Source organism: Vigna umbellata, chromosome 4 (genome assembly GCF_029865625.1).
Source record: "Vigna umbellata cultivar VRB3 chromosome 4, Vumbellata_1.0, whole genome shotgun sequence".
NCBI lineage: Eukaryota > Viridiplantae > Streptophyta > Magnoliopsida > Fabales > Fabaceae > Vigna > Vigna umbellata.
Window position 1 is genome coordinate 12,842,099 of NC_142168.1, and position 21,903 is coordinate 12,864,001.

The window sequence follows — 21,903 nt, forward strand, 5'->3', positions numbered from 1 at the left end:
TGACTGAAATATAAGGAAAGATTTATCTTCAAAAGATTTTTTTTTATAGTAAGAGAGTTTAGATTTTTATAATTAGAAAAAATGAATATGAGTATTGAGGATGAGTATTTCTTAGAGAATACGATAGTGTTTTATTTCATTTCTAGAGTTCAATGTTATAAAATTGATAAAATGATATTAAACAATTTCAATAAAATAAAAATTTACTTCAATGTTAATATTTGTTAGAATAGACATATTTTAGACTATTCCAAAGTAATGAATTTAATGAACCATTGTTTAGCACATTTATTAGACCGAGTAGATACAATACTTTTTATAAATTTTTTTCATAATTTATAATATTAAATGATATAATAAAAGTATCATAATATTTTTATCATATTAAAAAACTAAAACAGGTTATGTTTTCAGTTTTTCCTAGAACATTTGAGTAAGAATTTTAGTTAAATAGAATATAAATAATGTTTGAAGTTTGTTTCAAGAGTTAAATTTATGCTAGACAAGAATTTAGTTGAAATTTGTACTATAAAGTAAAAAACACGACATATTAAAAATACAAGTAGAAGGTTTTTTTCTTACAACATACGCGTAGTATCTAAATAACGTTAAAAAATTACTAATTCATTATCAAAGAAATAGCAGTCAAAAGATTATATAAAATTTGTTTTAAGCCATGTCTAATTTTATACTTCATTTTTATTACATAATATTATTTATAGCATGTTGACAACATTATTATTTTAAAAACGTGAAATATCTACTGATATTATAGAATAGTGGGATTATTTTTTACAGACTTTCTCTTCCATCTCCATATTTATTGATATAACTTCACTTTGATTTGGAATGCAGCAGAATTTATCACATTTTTAAAACGTAATGAAAAGAAAGATTAACCATGTCAATGAGATTGAGAATGAGAATGATAATACCGAGACATTCACTTCAAATTCACAGATACCATCACCCACAGCATGTTCATTCCGATGCCTTTGTAATTTCTCCAATGACCCTCCACATTCCACAATATTGCAACCATAATCACTACTACTTTCACCTTCTTCGTTCATGCAAACACTTGAACCCTTTGCTCCAAATCCATGCCCGTTTAATGGTCTCAGAACAATGCACCTTGGCTCAATCAACACCTAAATCACTGATTCTGTGGAACTCGTTGATCAGAGCCTATTCTAGACTCCGTTTATTCCAGGAAGCAATAAAATTGTATCGTAGAATGTTATGTGTGGGACTTGAATCTGACAAGTACACATTCACCTTTGTTTTGAAGGCTTGCACTGGTGCTTTGGACTTCCATGAGGGAGTTGCCATTCACCAAGATATAGCTTGCAGGGAGTTAGAGTATGATGTCTTTATTGGGACTGGACTTGTTGTGATGTACTCTAAAATGGGTCACTTGGACAGTGCAAGAAAGGTGTTTGATAAAATGCCCACGAAGGATGTTGCTACCTGGAATGCAATGATTTCAGGGTATTCTCAGAGCTCAAACCCTTGTGAAGCAATGGAAATATTTCGGAGGATGCAGATGGAGGGTGTGGAACCTGATTCTGTGAGCATCTTGAACTTGGCTCCGGCTGTTTGTAAACTAGAGGATGTTCGTTGTTGCAAGTCTATAAATGGTTATGTGGTTAGGAGACGTGTATTTGGTGTGGTTTCTAATTCATTGATAGATATGTATTCTAAATGTGGTGAGGTAAATTTGGCTCGTCGGATATTTGACGAGATGAAGGTTAAAGATAATGTCTCGTGGGCAACGATGATGGCTGGATATGTGCATCATGGCTGTTTCTTTGAGGTGCTTCAATTACTTGATAAAATGAAACAACAACGTGTGAAGATGAATAAGGTATCGGTTGTAAATTCCCTTTTAGCGGCTGCAGAGATGAGAGACCTAGAAAAAGGGAAGGACCTTCATAATTATGCTTTACATGAAGGGATAATGTCAGATATTGTTGTTGCTACTCCTATTGTGAGCATGTATGCAAAATGTGGTGAGTTGAAAAAAGCTAAAGAGTTGTTTCTGAGTCTTAAAGGAAGAGATTTGGTTGCTTGGTCTGCCTTTTTATCAGCTCTTGTCCAAGCAGGATTTCCTGGAGAAGTGTTATCTATATTCCAAGAGATGTGGCATGAAGGTTTGAAACCAGATAAAACGATTCTGAAAATTCTTGTTTCTGCATGTGCAGACATTTCAAATGCAGGGTTAGGTAAGATTGTGCACTGCTACACTATTAAAGCAGACATGGTGTCTGATATTTCAGTTGCAACAACCCTTTTCTCGATGTACACTAGATGTGAATTATTTTTGTATGCTATGGCGATATTCAACAGAATGCAGTATAAAGATGTTGTGGCATGGAATACCTTGATCAATGGGTTTACCAAATTTGGTGACCCACGTCTTGCCTTCGAAATGTTCCATACACTACAGTTAACTGGGGTTCAACCAGATAGTGGAACCATGGTGAGTTTGGTTTCAGCTTGTGCCCTTCTGGATGACCTACATCTAGGAACCTGCTTTCATGGAAATACTATAAAGACTGGTTTTGAACCTGACGTGCATGTAAAAGTTTCTCTAATAGACATGTATGCCAAATGCGGGAACCTTTTCTCAGCCGAAAACTTGTTTCAATTAATCAAGCATGTAAAGGATGAAGTACCTTGGAATGTGATGATTGCGGGGTACCTGCACAATGGAGGTGCTAATGAAGCAATTTGCACTTTTAATCAAATGAAATTAGAAAGTGTAAGGCCCAATTTAGTCACATTTGTGATCGTTCTTTCGGCTGTATCATATTTGTCAATGTTAAAAGAGGCCATGGCTTTTCATGCCTGCATAATCCGAATGGGATTCATATCTAGTACCCTGGTCGGAAACAGTCTTATTGATATGTATGCTAAATGTGGACAACTCGGTTATTCGGAGAAATGCTTTCATGAGATGGAAAATAAAGGCACGATCTCGTGGAATGCAATGCTTTCAGGTTATGCAATGCATGGCGAAGGTGAACTGGCACTCGGACTTTTTTCACTTATGCAAGAGAACCATGTCCATGTTGATTCACTTTCCTACCTTGGTGTATTATCTGCCTGCAGACATGCTGGTTTAATTCCGGAAGGAAAGAACATTTTCCATTCCATGACTGAGAAGCACAATCTTCAACCCAACATGGGACACTATGCCTGCATGGTTGATCTTTTAGGCCGTGCTGGTTTATTTGACGAAGTTTTGAGTTTAATTAATGGAATGCCAACAGAACCCGATGCTCAGGTCTGGGGTGCCCTCCTGGGAGCATGTAAAGTGCATTCCAATGTGAAGTTAGGAGAGGTTGCCCTTCATCACCTCCTTAAACTTGAACCAAGAAACGCGGTTCATTATGTAGTTTTGTCAGATATATATGCTCAATGTGGTAGGTGGGTCGATGCCAGGAGAACAAGATCAAACATGACCGACCACGGATTGAGGAAAATTCCCGGATATAGTTGGGTTGGAGCTCATAAGCAAGGACCATCCCTTTCTGGATAGTGGCAAATCCCAACCAAACCACTGCTTTAACATGCAAATACATAAGAACTTGTTATAACATGTTTGACAAAAAGAAATAGTTGTTAGCGTTCTGACAGTCTCGCTTTTTTCGGTACATAGCAAAAGAATATGTAACTAAAACTCAAAATAGATAATTAAGCACTTGAATTAACACTCAACAGTGCAGAACTGTGATACATATATACAGTACACAACAAAAACAACGTTGAACAAATGTACCTAGCCTTACAAAAACAGTTAGTTTGAGTTTGCAGTGTGAAAATAATAAATATATATATATATATATATATATATATATATATATATAAGAGTGTAGAAGGATGGTTGGTGAAAACAAGTCAAACAGTTTTGTCTGGTTCGGGCTGGATATTCTCAACTCCAAAAACGCCTTCTCCTTTTATAAGAAACTGGGAAGAAGAATGCGGCAAATGAGGAGCGAACACAACACTCATTCTCCTTCTTCTCACAGGCCCATCCTCATCACGCGATAAAAACACCCTCGAGTTGACACAATGGGCCCAGGCCAGGCCCAAGGCAGGGCAGACCCGCCGGCCCGACGAGTAAAGCCCATCACTCAAATTCCCAACCCTGACATCACCATCTCCAATAAAATCCACAACCTGATTCGTCACCACCACCGCCAGCCCAAACCTCTTCGCCAACCGCCGCAATCCGCCAGAGATTCCGAAGAACAGCGACGACCTGCGCCGGAGGTCCGATCCTGTGTTCTCAAAATCAGAGCGGAAGAGAGCCGCGATGGAATCGATGACGACGATTCGCACCGGCCGCCACCGAGATCGAGAGTACACAAGGAATGTCTCGATGGTTGGAATTAAGTGTAGGAGCTCGTCCGCGGAGTGGACGGCGCGCACAAAGACGCGGTCGCAGGGGTCGGGAAGGTCGGGGTGCGACGTTCGGAAGGCGCCTGAGAGTTGGTGGAGGCGGCGGAAGGGGAAGTGGAACTCGGTGTGGATGAATATGGAGGAGGCGGAGAGACCGCCGTGGGAGGAGGGGAGTTGGGCGGAGAGGGCGAGTTGGAGGCAGAGCTGCGTCTTGCCGGAACCGCTCTCGCCAACAAACTCCGTGATGGAGCGGCAGGGAACGCCACCGTTGAGGCAGCGATCCAGTACGGGACAGCCCACGGTGCACTTCTCGCTGCGGTGGCGCAGTAGCAAAAGGTTCTCTGGCCTCATCTCGCTAAAAGCTCTGGGATTTGAATTCTCGCGGTTATAGCTAAATTACCGTGAGAGGGAACAACCTTTCGCTGTCTCATTTTAAACATCAAAAAGGAGAAATCGGATTCAATCTTAAATATTAATAAATTTAATAAATAATAATTCTTATAAACACATTTAAAAAATATTAATAGTTTTTATTTACCTGTAACTACAAAAGTGGCTTTCTTTAGCGTATAGTTTAAAATGCGGATTAAATTAGAACAACTTCATTTAAACTGGTTTACGTATTTGATAGTAAACAAATTGGATATAATAATAATAATAATAATTAATTGCTTTTTTAGAAGGTTTAGAATACATGTATGGTTTTAAGATTAAAGAAATGCTCTTAATATTGGAACTGATTAAAGCTGCATTTTAAAATATGAATAGAAGAAAAAAAAAGGAAAAAGATCTATCAAATTTAACGTGTAATTAAAGAGAAAGACTATTACATAAATACTGTAAATTTACTTATACCTAACATGACCTTTTTTTCTTTTATTTAACGCATGACAGGTAATATTAAGATTCGTTTATTTTTATATGTTAAAAATAAATAAATACCAGGTGCAAAACGTCGTCTCAAAAATTTGTTCTGCACAGATACCATTAAAATTATATGTAAATATAATTTGTTAATGTACCATACCATCAGTTGGGTCCATAGCTCAGTGGTAGAGCATTTGACTGCAGATCAAGAGGTCACCGGTTCGAACCCGGTTGGGCCCTTTTTTGGCAAATTGTTTTAGTTAATTTGAAATAACTTATTAATCAGTTTGCTAATAATTATTTCCAAGTGTTCCAATATAATAGTTACTAATGATTGAAAACTCAAATTTATACTATATTAGTTTACTCAGAAAAAATAAATATCATTTTGAATTAAGTCAAGAGAGAGTATATTCAAAATTTATATATTAGATGAATGGAAATTTAACGAGGTTATATAATAAACAGACATGGACAGAAGAATAACAATTTGATAAGTTATTTTCTGTATACAAATAAATAATATTTTATAATAAATTCTAAATCAACTAATATTTTTTTAACAACATATTGGTTTCTTTAATTTAATTTTAAAAACTTTCAATCTCGAATGCTACAATTATATTTTCATTTTAGTTACGTGCTTAATGGTACCATTCAATCATATAATTAACTTAATTTTGCTAATTTCCTTCCTCCAAACACTCCCATAGAGAAAGTAACTTGAGTAGGAAGTAAAATACAATGAACTGTCACCTCAAGGAAGAGAACGAATAAAAGGCAACAACAAGCACAAGACATTAGGTAATATTTTCTTTCATTCATTCTGTCAAGTAACAATCTACAATCTTTCAGAAAAGGTTCTGCAAAATTGGAATATCCAAAATATGATACCACTGTCTCTAGTATGACAAGGTGGGAGAAAAATGATAGTAACTCAACTCTGACACTCTATTCAACACTATAGGATAAACCTCACGTTGGTCATACCAAAATAGAGATTAAGTTCAAGTTATTCGGTGCACGAGATTTCACCTAATAATAAAATGTTAAAAGAAGTGTCCAAGAGTGAGTTACTAACATTTCCCTGCGGTGGAATGGCTATCACATGTGTGGATACAAAGTGGATTCTTGAGTGGAGGATTGGGTGTTTGGAGGTTGGAGAAAGGAGATGTGCAACAGTAAAGTATGCTAATAACGTTAATTACATGAAAAATGGAGGGATAGGGGATGGAAAAAATAGGGGGTGGCAAAGGCAGAGAAGAGTCAGTATTCGTTTACAATCTATCTTGCCTGCACCTCAGAAGTTGCCACAGTCATACCTTATTTACCTTCCCGAACATCAAACTCCTGAAATTATTTCGTTATCAGTACCACTTCCAGTATGAGGAAAATATTCCACGATGGAAAAAATATCTGCATATTGAGTGAGACCGTGTGATAAATAAAGCAAAATTGGCATTTCGTTTCCCATTAGCAATTATGTTGATCCTATCAAACCATACATTCAATCAGTTTCTAAATCTTTAGTACCAAGTTCAATACCCCTTTCTTTTGCCGCATCAACAGCATCTTTTGCATCTCCACTGGTCATATATAGCTTGTGGAAGTATTTCCACAACTTGATAGAAAATGGATACACTGATAGAGCCCTTCTATAAAAACTGTCAAATACTGCATCAATGCCCATAGCATTGTGCAAAAGCTCAGCCGCTTCCACCCAGACGTATTCTGGTGGTATTGGCATGGAATCCAAAATTGCATTTACCAGGGTTGAACATGCCCAAAACAAAAGACTGGATGGGTTTGAGTCGGAAGAATTGTATTGCTTAATCAATAGTTTGCACACAGTAATAGCTAATTGGAAGTTGTGAGGAACAACCCCCATAACCCCTTCAACAAAATCCACCAAATGTTTGGGGTCACTAATAGTTTGGGGTAAAAGAGATGAACCAAACCATGATTGAAGTGTCAAATTTAGAAGAGAACAGTCTAATGAAACTGGACTTACTATGTTACTAATAAGATGTTGTAGTCTTGGCTTCTTGATGCTGTCAATAAATTTTCTTGTCAACACCTTGGGAACTAGCAATGCCTGGGAGGAAGCATCTATATATAACTCCAAAATCTTCTTAATGACACAATCAGGACCATCCTCCTTCATGCTCAACTCATCATAAACCAGAAACATCACATATTTTCTCATACATTGCTCTAAACCTCCAAAACTAACAGTACTCTTTGCCTTGTCAAAAGCTAGGCATGCGGCTGTTTTATCATTCTGGAAAAAATTATAGAGAGACAGATTAAGAAATCCAAACATTGTATCTATTTGTTTATGATCAGTGCTGGAACTGTCTGTCACAAATTTTGAACCCATGCTGAATGAGCCACCAGAATTACCCTCATCAGCAATTTTCATCTCTCCAATAGGGAGATCTTGCACTTGCTTAACAGATTGGAACCATCGACCTGTAATTTCTTTTGCAAGATCAGTTCTTTGATTGTGGAGAGCATTTTCAATATACTGATTCCAGATGCAGTGTATACCAGGAACTTCCTTTGGCCATCTGCTAATGGCTTCCTCAAATCCCATGAAACTATCAACATGAATATTCTGATTTTGTATTCGAGCTGATGCCAGGACCAATTCTAAGCATGACGGATACAGCTTAATGTATTTATCCAGCAAATCTCTTAAGCATTCTCTGCTATCAAGGGCAGCCATGCATCTCAGATGATTGAGAGCAAAAAGCTGAGCAGACCTGAGATTAACTTCACTTTTTCCTGATTCGTTATAGACAAAAGAATCAATAGATTCGACGGCTGTTTCTACAAGTTTAATAGCCATCACCTTGTCATCTTCAGATAAATTGACCAAGGGCCATTCAATATCTAGGAGATCTTTCTCAGATTCAAACTTCTGAACTACAGCATCAGGCAATCTCCTGTAAATAACCAAGTAAACACAACAAATCCAGAATACACATTTGTCAGAAACTGTTAAGCAATTGAGTATATCTGAGAGTGACAGATGATGATGCTCATTGGATTTTGTTGTTGTGGGGAATATTCCATAAGTTCTTTCAATGGCCTTCTCAACATTCCCTGAAATGTATAGGCAGTGTATCATCTGCAGAAACAGGTCCAATATGCATGCACTTTTGTGTATTTTGTCCTTGGGATTGGCAGATGCATGCTGACAGAGAACTGAAAGGGCGGTGTCATAAGCAATCAATCGGTCATCAAGCTTTCCCTGACCATTGATATACATGAGCCACAGTACATAAGATTCTTCACAGAGCTTAACCTGGGAAACAACAGTTGAGTGTTTTCACAGCCTATACTCAGTTCTCAAAAGGAAGAATTAACATGCTATCAAAAAGCTAAAAGAGAATTGAAGTAGAAAAACCAAGAAAGATAACAAAAGGGTCATTCTTATCTAACAAAGTATGGAGACAAGCATTACATTAAGTTCTCTCTTATCTTCATGGACAAAAAGGCCAAAACTAAAAAAAAGAAATACACACAATAGCCTACCTTCCGAAAGAGACTGTCTTAATATGTTTCTGAATTCAACCATTCACCCATCATTCCCTGAATGCACTTGCCAATAACTAGCTTTTTAAAAAATGATAGACAGGTTCCAACAATATTTAAAGATGATGGGCCAATATATTCTGGTGTATAAGTAAAGTTCTTATGTTTTTGTAAAACGATGGAGACAATGTATGTTGGATTTGTATTTTTACTTTTACGTGGGAATGAAAGCAAATCAGAAAGACGACATTATTTATCACACAAACCAAATCCCAACCTCAGGAATCAGAATAATAAATATAGTCTATGAGTAGATTTGCTGAGTTTACCATCCGTGGTAAATATGTTTTCAAAAATTCCACATTCTCCTTTCGGAAGAAGGAAATATTCTTCAGGGAACAGACTACACAAAATTAGGAAGCAAAGAAAAACATACCGCACACAAGAACATGTCATCCTTATCATTTGGCTTCAAATTTCCATAATAAATGAGTAGATAAACAATCCAGAGAACCACAGATGTTGGATCATTTTCCAGTGCTTTTGACAGTACAGATAGGGCCTGAAAAATCCAAATTTTGAGATGGAAATACGTGGAAAAATTGAACATTAACCATCAACACAGTCCAAAATACAACTGTTACCTTCCTTACACCCTGCACTTTATTAATTTCATGGTTGAGAATAAGAAGAGCCATCTCAACAGCTTGTTCACTATCAGCCATAGCCTGCTTATTTGGTTTTAAGTATGCAATAAATAAATGGAAATTTAGTATGCATAAAGGAACACGAGGAGTCCATAAATTTGAATTAAGGTATCAAAACCAGATTAATCAATGTGTTGATCAGGGAAATCGTTAAATACACATCATAGCCAATAAGTGAAAAAGAGACCTCTCAATAAAACTGGAGGGGGCTATTTCCTTTTACAAAAATACTTTTTCATTCCAAGTTCTCAAATTAATTATTTAAAGTTCCAAGAGCTATAATTATGACAAGAAAGAAACTCTTTGGTTAGTTCATCAAGCTACACAAACAGCCAACATATGATAGATGTACATGCACTGACAAGTAAAATATATGAATGAAAGTGTGACACTGGGCAGAAGAACTAAAGAGACATGAAAGGACCGGATATTTTCACCATGTAACCTAGAATGCACAGGGTAGGTACTTTGAATTTACTAGAACAAATGGAAATGTTCTTGGAATAATAGAGAAAATTAAAATTTTATCTTATTTTTCAATTAGGCCCCTCAATATGCACAATAAAACTTATTGGGAAGTATGCATTTTTCTAAGTGTTTCAATAAAGCATCACACTTATAACCAAATCAAATCCTACAAAAGACTCTATAAAACCAAAATTTGTTCATAAAAAATAAAAAACATAATTACAGTTGACCCATTTTGCTCACTTCTGCATCTGAGTGATAACCTTGGAGTCTTAGACTGAAACATAATTAAAGAGATAATAATAGAAAACCAATAGAAGTGTAATAAACAATAAATAAATAAATTAGTTAAAAGCAACAAACCCCAGATCCACTTCTCCAATGAAAAGATGACAATTGTTTGTTCCATGCACCATGGACCTCTATGCGTTCATTACCACCATGCAGTAACGGACCATCCACAGGTACACCATTTCCAAGCAGACTTGAAGTAGCTAAAGTAAGGGTGAAATGTTTCTGCCAGCATTGAGCATTTCTATGTGCCACAACAGGTTTATATGCAAATTGGTCTGCTTTAAGAGTATCTAAACCAACAAGGTAAGTTGGTAGAATCGTAGCTTTGTGAAACTTGGGAACTTTAGCCACACCATTACAATTCTGTTGATACAATCTCCCCTGACAATCTACGACAATAGTCTATCAGTCTTCAGAAAAGCAATCTAAAAATAATATAATTCTGATTTTGTAATCAAATTCAATTTATTAATATTCACAACTGCTCATAGTTAATAGTCAAATCAATATGCTACATATTTCTAGATTTTCCAATATTGTGGTTCAGCGTTGATGAAGAGTAAAGAAACCATTTTCATGTGTCAATAACAAATTTCAGTTGTTTAATCTGAAATTTGAATTACGAGGATTCGTTCCTTAAATATGTCTGGAGGAAAATATTAAATGCCTATAAAACAGTGCCATTAGAGTGTAAGACAGCAAGTCATAGGATATTGAAATATTTTATTCATAAAAAAGTTTATACACAACACTTTTTGACTTTATCTCTATCACATCACATCTCATATTTCCTTTCCGTCTCATTGATGTAATTTGTGTTGTACAAGTAGCATTTTTTAGATATTTTAGAGACTTAAAAGTCTTTCTTTTTTTTGTCATTTATCTCAATTTATTGCATTTTTTCTTTCTTAAGTCATATTTTAAAGAAAAGTATGCCTTTGTTTGTCTGTCATTTTAAAACCAAGCTGACATCAATTACCATTTTCCAGTTGCATCCTTATCAAAAAAGATAAAAATAATAGTGTATGAAATGTCAAATAAAAATAATAATAATAATAGGAAACTACAAATAATTCTAGTAAAAATGAAATTAATTAATTTTCCTAATCCATGTTACATCCAATTGAAAAATGACTTAACCCGTCCGAGCCAGACTAAATTGCCTTAATAATTGAACTATTATAACCCAAAAACAAGATGGTTCAAACAATATACAATAAGCTTTATTGAACATGCACTTTATTACATGGTATTGTTGTTCATTGACCTACTTCTGTCATATGTGCAAAATTTCAGTTTTTGAAAGCACCAAAAGAATACTAAAAGAATACCACATGGCAATTTTCAAAATTAGACAAGGACAAGAACGAAGACAAGACAAATAGGTTTGAAAACAATGACTAATTTTTATACCTGCATTATTAGAATCAGCGTGCGGAATGTTTTCAACACCATAGTCCTTAGCGTGTTGCCAGGGACACTCATCATTGTTGCATTTTCCACGCAGCTCATACATGCAAAGTGGCCAAAATGGATCAACTGCAGCACTGTGGCCATAGGAGCTGTCATCTGAGAGTAAGTTTCCAATATTGACAGGCATTGATATTGCTAAAACATTGCTACACTTTCTTTCATGAGAACTGAGGGAAGTAGCATTTTCATTTGGACCATCGTTAGCATTAATAAAAATGATTTTACTCTGTAATTGATTTGTATTGAATGGAAACATTCCTCTCAGCTTACTGAATGCACTCCTAAAAATTAAAGGTTGGATGTCTAATGTATTTGTAGTCAGGGGACCTTCACAAGGCATATCTCCTTGAACTCTTGAACCAATGATATGGGAATTTCCACCAATGTCTGGCTGACTTTGATTCTCTCTCATATCCATGAAGACGCTCCTGTCATGACTCTCAATGCCTAAAGTTATTGAACAAAATATTCAATACAAAAGATAAGCATCCAAGTTCATAAAAAAACATGATAAAGTAGAGCAAAAATGGCCAGTCATTTGGAGAAATTTCAGCCACTCAATCATAGGCCATGAATTCGAAGTAGAATCATAAAAACTGAGCAACCAGATAGTTAGCATACATTTGCCCACAGCAGACACCTTATGAACAATTTGTATGCACAACCAAAAGGATGACATGGATTCAGTAAAGGAAATTAATAGTACTCAAAACCAACAGTGACTGAGACGAAAACCTTATCATTAAATACATAACAGATACTCTAAGCACATTTACTCAAAATAGCCAACAAAAGACAAAAATTATAGTAAAATATATGCATTAAAAACAGCATTCATGTTGGACTGATTTGAAGAGTAAGACTTGCGTCAACTATAAAAGCATAAAACTACGATTTCTGTTTTTTAAGGCATTAAAAGTTGATACAATCATAATAATCCAAAATATTCAGCGCCAAAGATATTCATGTTAGAAAAATTAAACATGTATATTTTAGCAAAGACATAGAAAAGTGACTGCAAGTGAGAGGGCGAAAGATAAGAGCACATGAATTATACAGTTTACGTATGCTACATTACGATAGCTAAGGATTCCTGATCAGTAGTAACACTAACACTGGACTTAACAGTCGTATCTATATAAGAAAAGCACCACACCAGAACACACTAATTGAAGTAAAAGAAATACCTTTAAGATCGTTACCTTCTGTCCTAGAGTGTGGAACAGCAACTTTTTGAAGCAACTTTGTTTTCTCATTTCCAACCTCATTTTCAGCTCCTCGTTCAGAAACAGGCTCTACATCATTACACGAATTGCTTCTCTGCTTAGCTCTTGTCCCAAATCGTGCAAATAATTCAGATCTTAATTTTGCTTCAAGAAGCAAGGAATCCTGAGGATTATCACTGGAAAAAACTGCATTTGATGTTGTTTCTCTGTCCACTAATTTGGATACAGAGTCTTCTTTCCTAAAATAGTCAGCATCACAATGATGATTAGAAACATGTCCAGATGGAGAGCTCTCTTCATTTTCATTAGCTGATGTACCTAATTCATCCGAAGGAGAATAAACTTCATCCGCTGCATAATTATCCCTTTGAGGCAATGGCTCTGATGTACTGGCATCTGGTTCACCAAAAGGTTCGGACCCTAAATTTGCTCTAGTAGCATGGTGTTTGGTTATATTGGAATGCCTATTATTGATTCCTCGGTTATTAGAATCAAAACTGGGATTATTAATATCATTATCGTCAGCCAGCCTCTGACAGCTTGATGTGGGTATTTCATATCCAAGTCTCGGTAAGTAATCCAACTCTATATCAGGATGTTGGCGCTGCCCTGAAGGCCAGGATAAGCCAGAACTGCTTAAAATTAAAGATCGTAACTTGGCTGAATACAATTCCCTTTTATGATAAAGATTGGTGCATCGTGTATTAGCCTCAAGCAAAGACCTCTGAGCTTTAAGATAAGCTTTGAGAGCGTTTCTTTCTTCAATTTCACATTTGTGCCGGTACTCTTGAGCTTCCTCTAGTTCCTTGTCTATCAATTCTTCCATCCCAAAAAATGACTGTAAATCTAGATTGCTGTGCTCTGAGGCATTTACATTGCCATTATGATTCAAAAGAACTGTATTGTTTAATGCTTGCTACATGAGAGAAGAGAGGAAAGAGAGTCAAACACAGAAGACTATAATGTCATACATATCATAGGCCTCTTTTTCTCAATGTTTATTAATACCAGAAACTTATTCAGGGAGGAACTTGATGCATAAACAAACCATACACTATTTGGTATTGTTAAAGACAACAGAATCACGATATAGAAAATTTCAAAAATAAATTAGAAACACTGCTGTCTTGTTGTTTAACGTTTAACTTGGTTGATCTTATGACCTACTGGGACCTACACTGTTTTAAGAAAAACAATGAAGAGGCACAGCAATAACAAGTTCAAAAGGTTAATACTTCACTCATAAATAAAAACCAGAAAGTCAGACTATTACAAAGATCAAATGATGGAGTTTTCAGTGAAGTCACAAAGTAGAAAGGAAAATGTCATATAAAATAAACTAAAACTCACAAAATTTTTTAACACGGTATTTGAATTGCTATTTGCCGGCACTGCATTTTGGTTCAAAGCAACACCAGAAGGGTTCACCAGCCTACTACTCTTCTCAGTTTGATTGGAACCATAATTGACATCACCTACACAGTATAGTTAGACCATGAGAGATTATGAACAGAAAACAACTTAAACATGCTTGACCGTCTGGTGTTTGGGCTAGGTTGCCATCAAGTGATTGGCTCTGTAATACTTACTCAAGTCATTTAAGTCAATAGACAAATACGATTAGACAGTAACACTCTACAAATTCATATGACATGGCAATACAATTTTATATTTTGACTAAATATGTGTGATATAAAAATTGCAATGCAATTGGAAGCTCTTTTGCTAAAAACTGAGGCCAGAATCTGGACATATGATAATGAAAATACTGCATCATAAAAGCTAAAGGATTGTTGAAAAGATAAAAACAAAATGGGAAACATTAGTTCAATTTTAGGTTAGGAATCTGATGTAGAGTACAAGTAGCTTGATTAAAACCCTCCTTCAATTTTTAAAATCCAGAATAGAAAGTTCATGAGCCAATTTGCAGACCAAAGTTAATATGAAGAAAAAGTATTTACCATCACTTGATCTACGAGGCATATTTTCTAATGGATTGTCAACATGATTGTCGGGTTGCCTTCGAGATATGCCGGACTTTGGCTCTGCTCTACGTAATGGAATATCTTTTTGGCCCTGATCAACCTTGTTTCTTTCCTGAGGATAATAGTTTCCTAATGTTTCTGCTGGCGACAAAGATTTAACGGCTGGAATTTGTTGCTGATTATTAACAGCTTGAGAGACACCATTAGATGTGCTAAGTTTCACACGCTTCTTAGCTGGCTCTGTTGGCTCAAATTGTGCAGGTCCGGAGGAAACAGGAGTACTTTTTCTAGACATTGACACTGACTTCTTTGGGTTCATGGCACTGTGGTCTCTATTCAAAACTGAAACACTCTCCTTATTTTGCTGGGCTGCCTTCAGCTTGAGCTCACTTTCCCGAATTGCAATCTGATGCCGCAAATCCTGAAGTTTATTGTCATTTGACACCAATCCTTGATCCAATCCTCGCACTAAATTTTTGTTCATTAGATTGAAATTTCTAGCTCTTGATCCTTGTACTGGTGGCATGGATCCAACACCCTTAGAATTAGATCCAGGGATTTTGGTCATTGATGAGACAAAGGTGCGACTTAAGGATGATCTCTTGGGCACTTCCTTGGGTAAACTTGTTTGCTTTAACTTGTTAGATTTTCCCAAGGATGAGTTAGTCCCCTTTACACTGTTATCTAACCTGGATACATTACCTTTCGTTTCATGGTCGCTACCGCTGTCATCATCAGAGAAGCTTATCACAAGATTTTTATCAGTGCTGACATGACCAGTCCATGGAGAAGATTTAGGAAGTAATTGGTTCTTTTTTAAGTCCTTCTGCGTAGTTGGTTGTCCGGTAGTTTGCAACTGTACATTAGTGGAGCCTGTAAAATATTGCCATAAAAGTTTATCCTTTAGATACTGTATGAGCCGGTAAATGATTTTTGGAAGATGATATGCACAGTAAACCAAGAGTAAATATCCTTGATGCACAAAAAAAACCAAAAAGGTTTCCAAGAAAAATACATTGAAAAGCTCATATAAGCAATCAAGTTGTAAAACTAAAGATCATATAAGCAATCATAGATACATATATCATCAGATACACCCATTTCCAAATCTTGCAAAACTCCAGATGATGTTTTCATATCCATAAACCAGACCAGTACCCGTACAAGTCATATATACCCACGGGGAGTTCAAGATGACGCCAAGAAGAGAAGAGTGAAGCTCTAAGTAGAAAAGAGTGTATGAACTATTCAGATATCCAACAACATAAGGCTGATAGCACACTCGATTTTTCCTTTAATAGAAAATTAGCAAATCTCACCACCCTGAACGCCCAGTGTATTCTTTCGCACCGATGGAACAGAACCAGTCCCAACGGCATGGGTGGATTGCACATTAGAGCTTTCAACGTTATCCTGGTGCACACAAATTACACATTAGACAAAACTAAACAAAGAAATGATAAATTTAAATTAGCAAGAAGTCAATAGCAACACATGCAATCAAAATTTCACGCTCTTCCATCTTCGATGAATTCATAATAATAAAAAAGAAACAATAAATAAATAAATAAAATAGTGTGACTGAGAGACAAACAGAACAAATGGCGGGACTGAAGAAGAAGAAGAGAAAAAGAAGAAGAGAAAAAGAAGAAGAACAAAGTCAGCGATTGTACCATACGAAAACAGAGAATTGGAGAATGAAAAAAGAAGAAAAAGGTAGGGTTCGGTGAAGAAGAATACATCGGCATCGTCGTCGGCGTCGGAAGAGAGTTCGCCCTCCTCTCTAGTTTTGGGAGGGAGCTTAGGAAGGTGAAGATTCTCCGCCGCAGGGGTGGTGGTGGAGGGTCGGAGGCGAACAGCCTGGTCCATGGTGAGTGCGATTCTCTCTCTTGGTTTCTCTCTCTTGGTTTCTCTCTCTAGAAATTGAAGAGGAAAGCGAACAGAAAACGATACAACTCGGGGGCGGGGATTTACAGAATCTGAAATCGCTATTATGTCCTCAGTTTCTTTCGGTTTTTGCAGTTTGGGATCAGACCATTTTCTTTCTTTTTTTCATTTTTCTTTTCTTTTATTTTTTCGGGAAATCAGTCCAAAATATTTTCAGAAAAATATTAAATTTCATTTCTTTTTTACATTTTTTTATCTTTAATTTGAGCTTAAATATTGAACATATAAGTTGGTTTGAACGAAAATTGGAAAAGTATAATAATTTAACGAAATCTATAAATTGAATGAGATATTTTCTTTATTATTGTTATCAGTGGAAATACATGTTTTATTTTTTATGATAATAAAAAATCATTATTATTATAATGGCATATATATGAAAAATTATGATTTTATTGTGGATACTTTTTATTAGTTTTGTAGATAATTTTTTATCGTTATTTTAGTTTAAAAAGATATTAAGTTAAAAAAAATGGTCAGGTTGAAAAAATAATTATAAATTTGATAAAACAGTTAGTTAATTGGTTTTTTATTTAATTATAAAATAAATTATGAATTTATGTTATTTAAGATTGGTCCAGCCTTTAGATAAGAATTTCAATACAGTGTTTCTTTTCTCATCTCCATAATCACTTCCTACACTTTCTTAGGGATATGAAATTATATTTTTATTTTTAGGTTTAAGTTGTTATAATTTTTATTTTTGTCTCTTTTTCGTATCAGGTTTTGTCTTGTGTTATCAATATCGTGCTATTAGAAATTTATGAGAATACAAAAACGATATTTATCTTCTCTTCCAACTATTTCTTTTTCTTTTCCTTAGTTTCTCATACGAGTTGGATAATGGATAAATTTCGTACCTATTACTATTCCTAATGAATTATAATAATGACTTATTGCTAACACTAAGAACATATTGATTTTTCTAGCTTTCTATTTTGGGAAATAAAGAATTTTTTCCTATTCTAATTTGAACGAAAATACATGGCGGAATAATTTCATCAAAGGACAAAAGTATCATGGATGATAAGTTTATTAAGTTTTTACAATAATTCTCTTTTTATTTATCAGCTTATCATAATATCTCGCATTTCTTAAAAAAAATACATCCCAACTAGTTTTTAATTAATCGACAATAATTCATTTTCCCCCCTTAAATATTAGTTTCGATCACGCGTTAATTAATTACAGTTTAAAGACCACATGAAAATTAAGTTAGTTTCGAGTTTATTACATTTATGTTTTAAAATAAATTGGTTATAGACAGTTATACTTTTAAAATGAACCTTTAAAAATATATTTAAAAGTTTGAATATTTTCAAATATTTTTTTTAAAAAGTATTTAATTCAAAATATTTTTAACACAAAATAAACCTTAAATTTTTTTGGAATTTTGTCATCAACAAATCATGCATATAAAAGTTATCTATAAATATTTAATTTCATTGTCAATTAATAATTCAATTTTGTCCTATGACACGTGTCCAAATATCAGCGGAAATTCATAAAGTATGGGTAGAATATCACCACACCAGACACAATCTTCCTCGGAAACAGAGTCAATGAAACTATAATATCTTGGCGCATTAATAATTGTTGGATGCAATATCAACGGATGATACCATGGACTGTGTGTTTTAAGTTGATCTACGGAGATAAAATAATGGCCGTGTGATTGTTATCTGACTACTGTGGATTGTAGAACAAATGAATGCGTGGAATGGCTAATACACCGAATACGGTTCTCTCTCACTCACACTGCACCATGTTCAAATATCATGAGAGTAGCGTAAACGCCCTCCATAGAGACCCTGCACTCTTTCCAAAATTCTAAGCCCTCACTCTTATTTTTTCCGACGACAATGGTCTCCGGCATTGACATGTCACTCGACGACATTATGAGGTACTCCGCCAAGGCGGCGGCGTCTCGCCGGCTATACACATTTGTTCGCAACCCGGTCAGAACGACGCCGTATCCCGTTCCTCTGGTGAGTGAGGGTTTCATTTCTTTCTCTCAGTAGTTCATTTCTATTTTCTTTATTGTTACTATGAACAAGAAAAGAGAGCTAGTGGTGACTCACCGTTTTGATTGTTAGGCAAGGTATCACGGAATGATTCCAGAAATGGATTTTGAAGATGACGGTGCCGCTATGATCGAAAGCGGAACCAAACTCTTGATATCTAACTTGGATCTTGGAGTTTCAAACGGTGATATAAAGGTTTTGTCACCATCTTCTACACAATAAACTCTCTCTTGCTTTATTCGCTCCCTCCCTTTTTAACGTCTTCTGTCTTTTTTTTTTATGTGTTGTGATCCAGTTTTCCTCACACCTTTCTTATGGTCTTATGTTTCGTGAAGAGAGATGAAATTCCCAAATCGATGGACCTAAACACCTTTCACTCTATAATATTTTTTTTTTGTTTTGATTCTTAACAGTGCTTACTACATTTGTTTATTCTGTTCTCAACTTTTTTTGTACTTATTGGTGCCATAATTTTTTGTCTACCTTCAAGTGTGTAGCACCATGCTCGCAACTCTATTACTGAAAGTTTGCGTCCGTGGAGAGGTGCAGAGGATGTTACTACTTATTCTATTATTAAATTAAATGGCATTTATGCTGACAGCCCTTTCATTCTGCTGGTTTATGAATTTGAAATTTGGTCATGTCTCAATTTTCTTTCTCCTATATTGAGGTACATCAAGGAGACATTACTGCAATATGAACCTATGACATGTACCCAAATCGCAGCTCCCTCAAACCTCTATTGCTACATGATACTCAAATGATGTTTGAAGCATATATAATTTTTCTGTCGTCGTAGAACTCTTCAAAAAATTGTGATTAGAGATAGCCTTTGTTTTTGGGTCTGCAAATACTATAAATAATTGAAAATTAAGTATGACTTCTACAGCTGCTGTTTTCGGAAGAGGGTGAATTGAAAAGATGCTCCATTCATTATGATCAGAACGGGAGATCAAAGGGAACAGCAGAAGTTGTGTTTATGAGACACTCTGATGCTTTATCAGCCATCAAGAAATACAACAATATGAGGCTTGATGGAAAACCATTGCAAATTGAGCTAGTTGGAACTAGTAGTTCTTTTGTTTCCTCTCTTCGTCAAAATAGCTTACTGGGAAGACCAAGTGATTCACTTCTAAGGTGTGAACATGGAAGCTGCTCTCTTGTTACATGAAATCACGTCATGTTCATTTTAGATATTGAGTAAAATTAGAAATTTAAGTAGTTATTTTTTCTGAGTAAGTGAATATTCGTAATAAATAAGGGGTTAAACGTATGCGGGGTTTGGATTCACATTTCCTAACATGTTACCGTGGTGATTCCATGTAATTGTGATTAGACATGGTGAGGTTTATTCCTGAATGTCCCTTTTCTTAAGTAACTCTTATTGATTGTAAGTTCCGTACTTCGTTTTTTGCAGCAAAGGAGAAAGAGTTAGAGGTAGGGGGTTCCACAACGACTTTGTACATGACTACATTCCAAGGGTCCGTGGAGAAGAGAATGGATATATTCGAGAGTTATATTTAACAGATATGGATGATGCTTTGGAGAGGCCTCACCGCGTTCCGAGATACCACGCAAAAGTAAAGAGCAGTAATAGAGAAGTAACTGCTAAAGATCTTGATGATGATTTGGAGAGGTATCACCTAGAGGCTAAGCGGATAAAAGAACAAAATGGAAAGTCAGATAATCATTGATAGCCATATGAATCGTATTATGCCTAAATGTGTCAGAAAAGCATCGGATATAAACACAATAGTAATTTTGTTGCAAAATCTTACCTCTGCTGTCTAGATTAGTTTGACGTTTGGACATATGTTTTTCGAAACACTGCGGACACAGTTCGTTACCGGTCAGTTTGGGTTGACGAAATTAGAATTCAAACAAAATAGTATATCATCTTTCTTTGGATCCGTAGTAAGCAACGCAATAATTTGACCTGATTGAAACAAACCAACAAAGATGATAAGTAGGCGTAACTACCAGCATGTCTTGTAGTGCATCGGGATTTGGATTTAAATGCACACTCTTAGCTTTGGTAAGGTTTCTCGACTTCATAGGTCCTTGATGCAATCAACCTGTCTACAACTCGCACCAATCCATGTTAAAATAAGTCAAAATTATTGTATACTAAATTTATTTTATGATATTTAGTCAAAGAGTAATACAATTGGGACTAGAGAGTAGTGTAGTGTACACTATTCATAAACCATTAAATGAATTAATAAACTAATAACATGTTAGTCTTGATTTTTCAGGCTAGGCTGAAAAATATCAAGCAAGGTCAAAAAGTACTTGTTTTCTTGAGAAGTACTAGTATTGTCCACTAGCACCATCTTGTCGAGAATGTACTAATCTTGTCAACGAGTATCATTTTACTAAGAAATAACAAGTACTAGTCTTGTCAACAAGTATCATTTTACCTAGAAATAACAAATAAGGCCAAGCAGAGAAGTATCAACCTTATCAAGAAGTATCAAACAAAGCTTAGAATTATCAAGTTAGACTGAAAAATACCAAAGTTTAGAATTATCAAGAAGGAGAAGTACCGATCTTACTGGTAAGTACTATGCAAAGACAAAGACACTTCGATACAATATTTATGTAACCAATCATACAATAATAAACATCTAAAACCAATCATTATAACTAAACAACAACTATACCAAGATTAAAAATGACAGATCTATCCCAAGCTTCATTCAAGTAGAGGTCCATTAATACAGATAACTATTCCAACGTATTGGTCACGGATACTATCACTGAACCGATGACTGTATCCGCACAATAATTTGAAGGTCAATGTATCTTTGCAGCTAACCCCACCTTCGGGACTGACATCCAGAGACCAAAACCTTTGAAATTGAGACTGAGAAGCAATTGTGAGGCAAAAACTTTCACATACCAAGATTAATGAGCAAGGAATACATAATCTTATACAAATCATCTGTCTTATAATAAGAACAAG

The 21,903-nt window shown here is 35.4% G+C and overlaps 4 protein-coding genes and 1 non-coding gene across 7 annotated transcripts; 3 read left to right on the forward strand and 2 right to left on the reverse strand.

The window, feature by feature from the left end:
* The first annotated feature begins 802 nt into the window (after nucleotides 1-802).
* On the forward strand, nucleotides 803-3,641 carry LOC124843232 (Pentatricopeptide repeat (PPR) superfamily protein). Its single transcript, XM_047319928.2, has one exon. It carries the CDS (start codon nucleotides 902-904, stop codon nucleotides 3,542-3,544), a length of 2,643 nt encoding a protein of 880 aa, XP_047175884.1. The 5' UTR covers nucleotides 803-901; the 3' UTR covers nucleotides 3,545-3,641.
* Nucleotides 3,642-3,676: 35 nt separating this feature from the next.
* On the reverse strand, nucleotides 3,677-4,945 carry XRCC3 (homolog of X-ray repair cross complementing 3 (XRCC3)). The gene has a single exon (XM_088112332.1). It carries the CDS (start codon nucleotides 4,756-4,758, stop codon nucleotides 3,904-3,906), a length of 855 nt encoding a protein of 284 aa, XP_087968458.1. The 5' UTR covers nucleotides 4,759-4,945; the 3' UTR covers nucleotides 3,677-3,903.
* A 497-nt stretch (nucleotides 4,946-5,442) lies between these two features.
* On the forward strand, nucleotides 5,443-5,514 carry TRNAC-GCA (transfer RNA cysteine (anticodon GCA)). The gene has a single exon. It is a non-coding gene; the product is annotated as a tRNA-Cys (tRNA).
* Nucleotides 5,515-6,074: 560 nt separating this feature from the next.
* On the reverse strand, nucleotides 6,075-16,959 carry LOC124843228 (zinc finger C3H1 domain protein). 3 transcript variants are annotated; one of them, XM_047319921.2, is made up of 10 exons: nucleotides 16,708-16,959; nucleotides 16,287-16,380; nucleotides 14,944-15,840; nucleotides 14,333-14,457; nucleotides 12,959-13,898; nucleotides 11,697-12,203; nucleotides 10,353-10,672; nucleotides 9,459-9,545; nucleotides 9,251-9,376; nucleotides 6,075-8,584 (listed from the first exon to the last, which is right to left on the reverse strand). In XM_047319921.2, the coding sequence occupies exons 1-10, from the start codon at nucleotides 16,834-16,836 to the stop codon at nucleotides 6,782-6,784; spliced, it is 5,028 nt and encodes a 1,675-aa protein (XP_047175877.1). In that variant the 5' UTR covers nucleotides 16,837-16,959; the 3' UTR covers nucleotides 6,075-6,781. The 3 variants fall into 3 exon arrangements, with proteins under 3 accessions (XP_047175877.1, XP_047175875.1, XP_047175874.1); XM_047319919.2 differs by having other exon boundaries at nucleotides 9,459-9,542; nucleotides 12,944-13,898; XM_047319918.2 differs by having other exon boundaries at nucleotides 12,944-13,898.
* Nucleotides 16,960-18,620: 1,661 nt separating this feature from the next.
* LOC124843237 (THO complex subunit 4B-like) lies at nucleotides 18,621-20,846 on the forward strand. Its single transcript, XM_047319934.2, has 4 exons — nucleotides 18,621-18,902; nucleotides 19,011-19,133; nucleotides 19,828-20,075; nucleotides 20,356-20,846. Exons 1-4 carry the CDS (start codon nucleotides 18,777-18,779, stop codon nucleotides 20,630-20,632), a joined length of 774 nt encoding a protein of 257 aa, XP_047175890.1. The 5' UTR covers nucleotides 18,621-18,776; the 3' UTR covers nucleotides 20,633-20,846.
* Nucleotides 20,847-21,903: the final 1,057 nt, after the last annotated feature.

What these genes read in the sequence shown, in the direction of transcription:
- LOC124843228 (XM_047319918.2), bottom strand. Translation starts at nt 16,836, where the DNA reads ATGGACCAGGCTGTTCGCCTCCGACCCTCCACCACCACCCCTGCGGCG. An exon ending in ATACCGTGTTAAAAAATTTT is followed by an intron (nt 13,899 to 14,332) that starts GTGAGTTTTAGT and finishes TCTCTCATGTAG; the next exon opens with CAAGCATTAAACAATACAGT. An exon ending in ATGACATGTTCTTGTGTGCG is followed by an intron (nt 8,585 to 9,250) that starts GTATGTTTTTCT and finishes GTTGTTTCCCAG; the next exon opens with GTTAAGCTCTGTGAAGAATC.
- LOC124843232 (XM_047319928.2), top strand. Translation starts at nt 902, where the DNA reads ATGTCAATGAGATTGAGAATGAGAATGATAATACCGAGACATTCACTT.
- LOC124843237 (XM_047319934.2), top strand. Translation starts at nt 18,777, where the DNA reads ATGGTCTCCGGCATTGACATGTCACTCGACGACATTATGAGGTACTCC. An exon ending in CGCCGTATCCCGTTCCTCTG is followed by an intron (nt 18,903 to 19,010) that starts GTGAGTGAGGGT and finishes TTTGATTGTTAG; the next exon opens with GCAAGGTATCACGGAATGAT. An exon ending in TTTCAAACGGTGATATAAAG is followed by an intron (nt 19,134 to 19,827) that starts GTTTTGTCACCA and finishes TGACTTCTACAG; the next exon opens with CTGCTGTTTTCGGAAGAGGG.
- XRCC3 (XM_088112332.1), bottom strand. Translation starts at nt 4,758, where the DNA reads ATGAGGCCAGAGAACCTTTTGCTACTGCGCCACCGCAGCGAGAAGTGC.